We start from the raw sequence: 12776 nt of genomic DNA on the forward strand, positions 1-12776 counted from the left end.
ACTAGGTTCCATCTCGCTGCCACAAGTAGTAAAAGGGAATGGAGGGAAGGTCTTGGCCTCCCCACCCTTTATGCCCCAATACAGGAGCATGAAGGGACATAGGGTGCATGCATGACCTGGACAGTTCCTTAAAAAATCCAATTGCACATGCACGTGGCACATGCACACTTACAACAGGATCCACACCAACTTAAATCAGAGAACAGCGCTCCTCATTTCCGTCTCTATACCATTTATTTTGTGTATTTTTAAAATGTGTTCTCCTACCTCCTCTAGAGGAAGTAGTTCCTAGTTTTTCAATTTGCATAGGACGGCAATTTTCCATGCCACCAATTCATTCCTGTTGACCATTTCCCTACCCCCTCTAAATCAGCTACATCTTGTTTTCAGATTGAGTGACCAGGACTGAACATTCCATATGAGGCCAGACTATTTTTAGGATGCATTATAGCATTTTGTGAGTTGTTCTTACACCTATTCCCTATACATGTTAACATTTTGTTTGCTTTGACTTCTGTTGCTTGTTGAACAAAGGTCTTTATTGAGCTGACCACAATAATGCCCCACTTTTCCTGTGTGCATCCAGTTAAATACACCTAGAAGGTGTGAGAGTTCTAATTATTCTCTCCAACGTGTATTTCACATTTATATACACTGAATTGATTTGAATTTTTATGAAAAGACCTGTCATTTCCACTACACAAACAATCCCTATCGGTAAAAGCAGCAAAGAATCCTGTGGCACCTTATAGACTAACAGACTATCAGTTCATTGAGTGGTCAGGAGAGACTGGCCTTGCTGTATATTCCGCCACATTGCGGAATTAAATCATGTCATCACAACAACATGAGGTTTAAGACTAATACAAGATGTCAGCCAGAGACTTCCATCACAATCCACCATCCCAAAGACTCCCTCGGGTTAGAGATCAGCATCCCATTGGGATGAGCTGGCAGCAGCAGGGAAGGCTTCCATAATCTGCTGGCCAACCCTTCAGTGTTAAATTATTTAAAACTAAAATGCCTTGGACATAGGTACAAACTCTATTACAAAATCCAGGAAGAGATTTGTATACTTTTGGGGCTCATGAAAGTTAAGGTTAAACAGGGTTGGGAAGGAGCCAAACATACATTTGCAAAGTTCTCATCTTAACAAGGGAAAGCAGCTTTAACAAGCAAATTATATCTGAGGGCATAAACTGGGCCCTTTAAACAAAAGGATAAGAAATTGCCTTTACATATGCAATTTAAAAATCTGACATCAAATTTACAGTCCCACTCTGTGCCAACCACAACACTCTCCTTTGGGCTACATATTATACTCATATTTGTTTTCTTTTCCAAATAGTTTCAGCACAATGCTACTGAGCTGTTACATGTGCACCTGGGGGAAAAAACTGCACATTTTGCCAGCTATATATAAACTTTGGTTCAATTAAATGCTGGGACTGCATTTCAACCTAAACTACCTACTTTGATAGAAGTTCTTATAACTTGGTTACAAAAATAAATGTTTAAACCAGAGTATTTAGAACCATCTTGGTAATCACTGATTAAATAGGCACTGTTGATTCTGTAGCCATTGTTGTTTCTGTAACTAATTCTATTTAGAGAAGAAATTGTTCCAAACAGCTTTTGCCCACAACTTGGGCTCCATGTGTTCCCTATCTTTATTTAGGGCCAAATTCTCTCACACTGATGTAAACTCAGAATGACACAATTTACTTCAACTTATAAATCACATTGAAAGCTGCAGATAATTCAGCACTCCAAGGCCATTTTTTATTTAGGTTACTAAATATGAATTTAGGAGCTCAAGTTCAGGTACTCAGGTCAAAATTTTCAAAACCAAGTTTTAAGACAGGGCCCATATTCAGTGTACAGTTACAGCTGTGTAAATACACAAACAAGACAATGGGATCACACAATGTAAATGAAAGCAGAACCTGGTTTGTAGAAAGAACACAACTTGTTTCATACTCCAGGGTAAGTCAGTGCTACCAGTGATTAGGAATAAAAGTGGAAGTGGACCAAACTTGATCTGGAGTTAAGACGTAGTGGGAATATCTACATGGCAATGGACTCCCAGGACTCGGGCTAAGGGCTGTTTCAATGCGGTGCAGACATTGGGGCTTGGGCTGGAGCCCAGGCTTTAGGATCCTGCGAGGTGGGAGGGTCCTAGAGCTTGGACTGCAGCCCAAACCCAAATGTCTGCACAACAATTAAATAGCCCCTTAGCCCAAATCAGCTGGCGTCTAACTGCAACAGAGGCATACCCAGTGAGGGAACGTACAGTGCCATTCAGAGTAGAATAGTCCTTTAAAGGAAATCATTTAAACAAAAAAAAATCAAGAAGGGTATCTAGTATTAAGGCAGCTACTCCATTCTTAGCTCTCCTTTGCCTGAGCATGTCAACACATGAGCATTAAGATGACTCAATTCTAAGACTAATGCAATGCTTCGATACAAAGAGTGCGTCAAGAACTGAGCAGCAGAATTGATGAGGAATTTCTTTTTTCTAGTTGAGTCCCAACATTAAAAATAACACCTTTTGTATTTAAAGATCTTAAGTGACAGCTTTAAAATGTATCAAAGTGTTGAGTTACTTTTAGTTGAGATAATGGAAATTTAGCCCCTCCCTTGTCAGTAACTAAATCAGACAGTTTCATGCTTCCATAAACATCTGATGAATTCAGCAAAAGGAAGAAATGATAAAGGAACCAAGACTCCTGAACAGAAGAACTTTGAGCTCAGCTCATGTGTTGAGCACCACAGTTGCTTGGGATTGACTTTATGTGAAGCCAAACAGTGCACTAATAATTCAGTCTACCAGCATTATTCTGATTCACACTTCAAAATGTAGCATCAGAACTGCCAGGTTGGGTGAGGTGTTTCCCCAGGGCATAGGCAAGGCTTCCATGAATTGCTACACTTATCACAAACAGCCGTATCACTTGTATTTTTGATTTCCTCATTCTTCTTGGCAGCAAGGCTTTTTTAATGTGCCCCACCATGGCTATCAACAGTGATAAACAATGGTGAGAAACTGTAAGGAAAGGCAGTTTGTGTAGAAACACGCAATGCTCTTACTTGGACAAGACTGTGTGCGCACAACTCAATGCTTTTAAAAAAATCATATCACCCAGTAAGGTAGACTTTGATACGTGCATAAGAACAGCCATACTGGGTCAGACCAGTATCCATCTTGCCCAGTATCCTGTCTTCTGGCAGCAACCAGTGCCAGATGCTTCAGAGGGAATGAATAGAACAAGGAAATTTCAAGTGATCCATCCCGTTGTCCAGTCCCAGCTTCAGGCAGTTGGAGGCTTAAGGACACCCGAAACATGGGAGTTGCATCCTGGACCATCTTGGCTAATAGTCATTGGTGGACCTATTCTCCATTAACTTATCTAATTCATTTTTGAACCCAGGACAGATCTCAGATAGGTTAACTTCAAAGCAGTTGGTATTCACACCCCTGGGACAGCCTTCCAGCCAGACCCATACACAAAAAACTTACCCCTTGGTTTCCTTGAAATTGGATTGTTGGTCTCAATGCAACAGAGTCCTACAAAACAAGGAAAAAACAGTCTCAGTTATAACATGCACTACCAAAAATATTCAAATAATTCAGTTTGCATTCACAAGGACACTACAGTATATATCTTTTGAAGGAAAAGGCATAGTGAACTAACCACAAAGTATTGCTACTCATCTTTTAAGTTGAAAATTTAATAGGGATGCGTCCCTAGAATAATAAGAAATGCCATACTGAATTAGACATTAGTCTATTATGCCATCAGTAGTGTCCAGTACCCAACAGTAATACTTTGCACTTACAAACAGTCTTTCATACATGCTTCAGAGGAAGGCAAAACCCCTATAATGCTCCTGGCACCTTTGAAATGCCACATACTGAATTCCTTCCTGATCCTTGTAATCATTAACTTACACCTTAAAGCATTATATCTGAGGCACATACAAATACATTGGTTGTATATTTGCAATGCTTAAGTAGTTTGTAAGCCTACATTCTTAGTAGAGGATCAAGGGAAAAATCTGTTACAGCACTCAAATCTAGAATTTTAGGTAAATTATCATTCCACCTAACTCTTCAAGGTACTTAGCTATCAGGTTCCTGTTAACAATATCTTACAATGAAGTTGTGATGTTTTCTGACTGCCCATTAAAAAAAGGTTTTTCCTGTGACACTAATTTGCTTTCATTTCAGGAAGTTGCACTATTGTTTGTTCAGTCACGACCCTATAAAAAGTTCCTTATAACAGACATCAATTGAATTCAATCATTAAATTTTATTTAAATTATGGATACACTGTAATCCAAAAAAACCAAATATACCATTTGCATTCCCTGATACCTTAACCTTTGATGGCACTGGAGGCTAAAGAATAATCAGTTTGAAGTCATTACTTAAAAGATACTAAGATTGAAAAAAAATATTAATGTACATAACTACGAATTGGTTTGGAAAGCTTGTGTAATCTGTGTAGGTTCTTTTCATTTCCTAAACCCCAAAACATTTCAGTGCATTTTAACGCAATATATACTTGCTATAGCCCAGCAATCATGCTCTACTGATAGGGTAGCAAGCATGTTTAATTAATGAACACTTTTTTGGGGGGGGGTGACAAGTTTGAAAAAAAACTTTATTTATAAAATTGAGTGTATCATCGTGGTGGGACTTTAGGCCAAACAGTCCTATTCTTGCATCAAGCCAGCAAGTTATAAAAAAATCTATTGCAATAAGATGTTTTCTAACATCAACGAGCCAAGAAAGGAAATACAACATGTAGGGAGACTGATTTCAGTATCAGCCTTCCAAGTGATGAAAAGCAAGTAGTTACATATACCTTGACGATGGCCATTTCAAAGGAATGAATTCCATTAGGATTTCTCTCTGAATTGCTTTAACTTTTTTGATGTGATTGGGTGCACACAATAGGGAAACGCTTTCTGTGCTACTCCCATGTATCTGGGACATCCCGACATTTCACAGACTTCAATGATTAATTGCCCCAGAAATATGCATACGTAAGAGGGTGTGCCTCTCTGTGAAAGAGTTAATAGACTCTGAAGCCATTAAGCAGAGTTTCCCTATTGAATTCCATAAGGGATCTTTCCAACTGACATCAAATTATTGTGGCTTAGCAAAGAAAACCGCTGATCTAGAAAAAGTCTAGAGACAGACAAACAACAAGCTTAGAGCAAGATGAAACCCACTGGGTGTTTCACCACACATCCATTATGATTTAAGTCATTAACATAACTTCCAACAATGTAACCAAGTCAGGTATCCACTATCGCTGAAGAAAACCAGTGGTCTTGAAGTCTGGAAAGCACTCACTTTCTGCATTGTACTGAATACTCTGCAGACATAATGTAACTTCATAGTGAAACGATAAACGTCTTTCATGCACTTCATACAGGGTTCACTAAATTCTTTAAGTACCACGACACTGCATACCACAGCACACTGTTCATAGACAGACTGGCCAGCTCTTGTTCCTCGTGTCAGCATGTACTGTACAGTGTATGTCCATAAATCCATATGACTAATTTAGGGGACACTGAATTTGAAGGCATTTTAAAGAACGCTGCATTGCATAAGAGCATTGCACTTTTATATCTAATTATAGATTTAAAATCATCAGCAATTAAATCTGGAAAATTACTTAACTGGAATAAAAAGCAATCCCATGAAGTCCAGACATACTGTATGCAAACCATGACAAATCTGTCATCACAGAACTTATTTTATAAAATGTACCTATCCAACAAGCAACATTCACTTTCACACCACTGCAGAAGTAAAAGATGATTTATGAAAGATTCCAGGGGAAGGAGTCTCATGAATTAGGTGATGAGCTTTAGCTTCATTTTACACTGTACTTTTCCCTACCCTCAAAAGTTTATCTACTGTCAGGGCTGGCTCTAGGCACCAGCAAACCAAGCACATGCTTGGCGCAGCACATTTTCAAGGCGGCATTCTGGACATTTTTTTTTCCTTCTGGTGGCAAAAGCCTAGAGCCGGCCCTGGCAGCAGCAGCGCATTGTGCGCAGGGGGCGCCCTGGGGCCACTGTGGCTCATGCCGCAGGGGAGCGGCACCGCAGCTTGTGGCTGGGCCGGGCAGGCTCCTAGTGGGGGACACTTGGGCTGGGGGCCGCCCCACGGGGCACATGGAGTCGCCTGCAGGTGCCACAGGGCGGCCACCCCCAGCGCTGCAGCCGGGGCTGTGTGAAGCGGCCCGAGCCGCCCAGGGACTGTGGCAGGGCGGCCAGAAACAGCAGCAGCAGGGCCATAGAGGGTGGGGTGCTGCCGTGCGGGGCCCACGTCTCGCTCTCCGGGGCTCTGCTCCCTCTGGGGCTACCCTGCCCCGGCTCCTCAGCCCCCTTCTGGGGTGGTCCCCCAGCTCTGCCGTCCTGGGTCCCGGCCGGTCCTGGAGGCGAGAGCCCTGGCTGGAGGGACTCTGGGCTGAGGCACGGCCCAGGAGCCCTGCTGCTTACCCTGACCCTGCCAGCGCCGGACCGGCTGGAGGTGGGGGGGGAGTGGGCGGAGTCAGCACTGGTGGGGGGGAGCCCAGCACTGGGGCGGGAGGGTGCGGAAAGAAGAGAGCCCAGGGCTGGGGCAGTGGGGGGGAGGGGGAAGGAGAGAGAGCCCAGGGCTGGGGCGGCAGGAGGTTGAGGGGGGGGTGAGAGGCCAGGGCTGGGGTGGGGGGCAGCCAAAATTTTTTTTGCTTGGGGTTGCAAAAAAACCGAGAGCCGGCCCTGTCCACTGTTCTTCCCTTCCTACAGCCAGAAGTTGGCAATATCTTTGATCTCTTCATTGGTGATGAAGTCTTTCCATCCAATGACCAGGATCTTTCATAGGCACTTATTTTTGAAGGAGTCTAGTTTTGGTCCAACGCTTTGGTAGATCTCCAGCTCTCGTAGCCATATGTTAGCACTGAGATTATGTTTGAATTGAAAATGCTCGGTTTTGTTCTGACATATCTGATTTTCAGTTTTTTCCTAGTATCTCTGATTTCCATATGTTGAGTTTATTAACTGCTGTGGATGCCTTTCCTATCTAAATGTTGCTTCCTTCTTAAGGTCTCCATTGGCTAGTATGATGCGGCCCAGGAACTGTTCTACTTTCCTTTTGTTTTTGCCTTCTACTGTGATGACGACGCTTGACGTCTACATTTTGAGGATGTTTGTTTTGGTGCAATTAATTCTGAGCCATGCTTGGCCTACTGTTTTTGCCACGTTATCGGTCTTGAAAGCTTTAAGGCAGTGACGCTCTGTAGTGCGGCATCACTGGCAAAGTCTAAATCTTCTAGGCATTTGCTATCTACTCACATGGCTAACACCCTTCTTCATTACCCAGTCTATGGCAATGCCAAACAGTGGACATAATACACTACATAGTGTTATTTGCTCTGTTTCACTATTGTTTCAGATGCCTCAAAATAGGAACTACAGGCCATGATAAATGGATTGAAAGGTTATCAAGGTTTCACCCTTTCCAAAAAGACTATTAGCTACTTCTCACAGCAGTAGACCTTGATTCATAAGACAGGTGTCTCCAAGCCACATCCTGTATGACAGTAACAGTGAGGTAGCCATTTTGTGCTCTCTCCAAAATCACCACCATTAGACCAAAGCTGTACTAAATCATGGCTATGGTCCTTTCTATAGTAGGACACCTTTTCTTAAGAGTGAGGGCCAAGAAGTCAGACACTGGAGAGCTTGTACGCAGTGTAGTTGGAGCCATGTCAGTCCCAGGATACTAGAGACGAGGTGGGTGAGGTTGGATCCAATACAAGATAATATCTCACCCATTTTGTCTCTCTAATTGGAGATCTTATACGTTTAGGGTCTAAATCATCTACTAAAGACTTAGACGTAAGCACAGATTTCTCACACCATATAGGATCTGAGCTAGGGAGCAGACTGTCTCAAATGTAATTTTATTTTTGAAAGATGGCCAAGAAGCCCTACTAAGCATTTACCTAGAATGAGAAATAAGATACATTTCTCTTAATTCATCCATTCCACTCAGGAAATATGATCCTTCCCACTGCGGCTCACAGGCATCACCTCTCTCCCGGTTCCCCACAGTTAACACAAGTTATCAGCCAACATTAGACCAAAATGAAGCAGGGCTGTACTCTGAGAAGGTGTACAGAATTTAAGAGTTGAAGACTTGATCAAGCTATTGAGAATTATGAATAACCCACAGCTCCAACTTCAAATCTGATGCATGTTCTATTTCACAACCTCCAAAGTCAGTGACAACCCTGCCACTCTGATAATCTCCAAATTTCACTTATTTAAACAGTGAACCTTCCACTTTACACCCCATCACTCACTTGTTCCCTAGGAGACACAGCCTGTCTCTCCATTTCCAATCTGTTAACTGCTGCTCTCACTGCTCCTGCTCCACACCTCAGTTATCAGTGATGTACAGTAGTAAGTTTTCAAAATACAAAAGCTCTAGACTAGAGGTTTCAAACTGCTAATCTGCAGCCAAATTCAGTTTCTGCAGAACATAAGCACTCGTTTTTTTAGATGTTTCTAGGCATTGTGTTTGCATAGAAAGCCTTTCAAATGTCATTCAAAGTAGCAGTCTCAGTACAAAAGAGCTCTGGGATGTGAACTGTCATCAAAAAGGGAAATGTACTTATCTTATAGCAACTGGAGGTTCTTTGAGATGTGTGGTCCCTATCTGTATGCCACTGTGGGTACACGTGCTCTATGTGCCCAGAGCTGGAGAATTTTGAAAGCAGTATCCATTGGTCCACACTTGTGCCCTGGTTCACCTCAGGCCTCTGACCAAGGAGATAAACAGTATATCAGACTGACTGCCTCTCCAGTTCTTTCTCCACTATGAATCAGAGCAGATCCGAAGCAGAGGGGAAGGAGGGCAGACAGTGGAATACAGATTGATTAGACTACACATCTCAAAGAACCTCCAGTTACAATGCTGCTACCGAGGGTGCCACTGGAGGAAAATCACAGCCCGAAGATGGAAGGGGAGATAAACTCCTTCCAAAGGATGGCTCCCTGGTGGAACAACCACCTCTCTCAAAAGGGAGGGACCCAAAGGAGTGGGAGACTCCAGGACTGGGAGAGCGAAGATGTCCTCAGGAGGAACGTAGGTCTCTGTTCTTCCCAGCATGAGAAGAGTCCTGTCTGTCTGGGCCGCAGGAGCTGCAATACAGACAATCTGTGCCACAGCTGCTGAAAGCAAAGATAGAACCGCGGATGATCGGTGTTCTCAATCAATCAATCTTCAGATACCAGCAGATCCCAGGTTTGTGCTTGGGAAGTACCACAGGCACGGGCACCAAACAATTGTGATCCGGTGCCAATGGAATACTAGACTGTGGGCTTTCGTATTGTGCCTCAGACTTAGGACGTCCTAAATTCTCTTGAGCTGAGATAGTGCTTGGTTGACCTGCTCCAAGTGGATTTGGAGGAAGACTTAGCCTCATGCTTATGAGAATGCTCCCTGCTCTCCCAACAAGACCTGGCCAAGAGTAGACTCCGCTCCTGATTTGGACCTCCTAGCAGGAGGCATTGTCTTTGCTAAGTTAGGCAAATGTACAGGGGGTGCCCAAGTCTGGGTCCGATTGCTGCCTTGTGGCCTTTTCCATTAGGTGCTTCCTAAGGCAAAAGTTCCCACCCTTCCCAGCCATAGCTAAGGAACGAACTAGCCCTTACCCTTAGAGAGAGAGAGTGGAAAACATGACCCAAGTGACCAAATGTACTCTAAGGCCCAAACACAAGGCCAGTAATTCTATTTGTGTAAATCTCATGACTTATGCTCCAATCCTATGATTTACTCAGCACAAGCAGACCCCTGTGCCCCACTGAAGTCCTGAAGAGAGTAGTTTTGATTATCTACTATTTATTGTTTTGTTTCAAACACCTCACCCCAGTCTTTCTGCAGAGTGAAATTACATGCAGCAAAAACCAAAGCAAAAACATCCAAAGGTTAGTTGCCAAGGAATCATAAGAGATCCACATCTCAGAGTCCCAAAGTTCATTAAGAGTTCTAGTAGCACAGCATACAAATCCCACTGGTAATATCTGTAAGGAACGTACTCCAGGAACGTCAAATGGTGGGTGAAGAAAATTCAAGTTCACTAGTCAATTAATCAAGATAGCATCTATCGTTCTGAAAAGGGCACAGGCTAAATAGAGATGAAAGAGGTCTATCTCAAGACATTCCAAAGTCTGACTGCATAGAGGCACCATCCATCCAGAAGGGCATATTGTCTGGAATATGGTCAACTCATCTATGCTTTTAAAAGTGAAATTTACCACCCGTCTATTACTTATATTATTAAAATGCTACCTTTTTGCAAGCCAGGGGTAGTAGCACCTACAAGCCCTTGACAGGACCAAGACCCCATTTTGCTAGGTGCTTTACGAACACAGAATAAAAAGACACAAGAACAAAAAGTTCACTTGGATTGTAAAGTGTTAATCCACCATAAATTAATAGTTTAGAAACCAGTCCTATACTGTTTTCCCTGCCCCTCAACCCCATACTCAAACTATATTGGTATAGTGAGGATTCCATCTCCTCAGCAGTGTAGTACCTTAAATTAGATGCGCTACTTCATTTCTGTTCCTATTAAAAAGTTCAAACAGAAGTTTTGGTCAGAGTGCCAATACTGAGTTAAAGGCACTTAAAGATTCTAAACTTCCAGAACTAGGTCTCTGACCTGAAGAATTGCAGCACTAACAGGTCTTTTTTTTGGGGGGGGGGAGAAGGGGGGGGAACAAACAAACAAACCAGGTGCCAGCTTTTTTGCTTTTGCAGCCCTGTGATTTTCAAAAAGGCCACCAACAATACCAGCCCACTTGAGTCACATGAGATGGTTACACAACAGTCAGTTTAGGGGGAAGATTTACAACTCCTGTGGATCAAGTTCAAGATGTAGCATAATGAAAAGGTTTTGTACTGTGAGCGCAAAGACACACACCCCCCGTCCCTAAACTAACAATAGTATGCAAACGCCCAAGCAACTGACTCCCCTGTCATCAGGATATCACTTCACAAAGAACTCTAGAGCTAGCTCAGCTCAAATCTATTCTCTCACACATGCCCAGATACAATCTCTTCTAATACAGGTTAAAAAAAAATAGACTGTATTGGAAAGCCAGAACTGCATTTCTTTATATGATCCTTAGATGGATAATTCATTTGAGTTTAGATTCTCCGTTCAACTTAACTGAATCCCTTCACTGTGAACTGCATTACAGGAAACCCGTTGTCACTTGACTTCCCCATTACACAGTAGTTTGAGTGATGTAGGAACTTCCTGCAAGACACACTCAGGACTGCTGTACTACTATAACTCTGGAGGCAGGATTTCAGAAGGAGAGAGGAATCCTAATTCTGTAAATGGACTGTTTTGGAATTGACCTTAGGACTTGCCAAAGAACTTTTTTTTTAAACCTGTCCTCCCCCCCCCCCCCCACTCCTCCTTCCTCAACCCTTATGTATAAAGGCAGCCTGGAAGGGTTTGTTTTTTTAAATCTTAGAAATATCAAGAATATGAAGTCTGGCTTTCCCAGGGTTCCATTGGAGACCTGCGGGGGGGGGGAGAGGAAATCTCACACATAAGCACAGTGGGAGCTCTCACACCTTACTTGAGGGGATGGAATGCTGAATTGTCAAGATGTCTTTTCACCCAAGGGTTCATTAGGCAGCAGAATTTAGATGTTAAGAAAAAACAGTAACAAAGATTTAAACATGCCTCCTTTCTGCTGTTGAGCTTTCAGTCTCTTCACTCTTGTGATGTTACAATTTCGTTAGAATTCTGTTAGAAATTGGTTAAGAGACAACACCAATTAGAACTTCAAATTAGCTTGAGCGGAGCTCAGTTTAAGACACCTCCGATCTATAAGACAACAATTACATTTACTGTCTGACGTGGCAATAATTAACATGTAACAGAACAAGAGATCTTCAGCCACTGAACAGATAAGACTTTTGCTTCACTAAGATCCTCAAACCGCACGCAAGAACTGGGCTTGCTACCCATAGAACATGTGCTTCTGCCAAGTCTAACCATGAAAAATCACTAGTGAAGACAAACTAAAAATCACTATTTTCCCCTCAGAAAGTCTGATAGTAATTAAAGGATCAATATACTGTTACACCACAGAAAAATGAAAAGGTTAAAAAGCATCAATTAGAACAATCTCGATGAAACAGCTACATGATCACTAAGCATCTTAAGCTATGCTACGTGTACAAGAAAAAGTAGGTCACTAAATCAGATTCCTTAACTTCTGGGCAGCAGTTTCCAGAATTTGTTTCATTGCTCTGAATCTTGCTGGAAGAACCTAACTGGAACAATACTTTTAAGCTTTAACCCATCACAGATAGAGCTTACTTAGGATTAGTCTTACTAACAATATCCAGATATAGATCTAGTAACAGGACTAAAGAGTCCAGATGAAAAAGGAACGTACAGAGGACAGCTTTGAAAATTTAACCCTTCATAAGACTTTGTAAAAACAGTTTATAAATCAAAAAATAAATAAATAAAAACCCTCTTCAGCCACAGGTCCAAGTGTTAAGATCAAACTTCAATTGCAATATCAATAAAAAGTTATGAATTATCTGTGGATGTCATCATAAGTGAGGTTACTATGGTCAAAGTAGACATGCCAGTGTTAGCTTTAATCTTCATCCTTTTGACATTTTATACAACTGGAATTCAGAGCTTCCATTTTGTACACTTAGTTTATGA

General features: G+C 42.2%; 1 protein-coding gene across 1 annotated transcript in view; it reads right to left on the minus strand.

Annotated features, from left to right (window-relative positions):
* ELL (elongation factor for RNA polymerase II) overlaps positions 1 to 12776 on the minus strand; it is an 83856-nt gene that overhangs the window by 42175 nt on the left and 28905 nt on the right. The window contains exon 2 of the mRNA XM_039515831.1: positions 3521 to 3568. Within this exon, the coding sequence (XP_039371765.1) occupies positions 3521 to 3568 (48 nt within the window). The remainder of the gene's footprint in view (positions 1 to 3520; positions 3569 to 12776) is intronic.

This window comes from Mauremys reevesii, linkage group 26, assembly GCF_016161935.1.
Source record: "Mauremys reevesii isolate NIE-2019 linkage group 26, ASM1616193v1, whole genome shotgun sequence".
NCBI lineage: Eukaryota > Metazoa > Chordata > Testudines > Geoemydidae > Mauremys > Mauremys reevesii.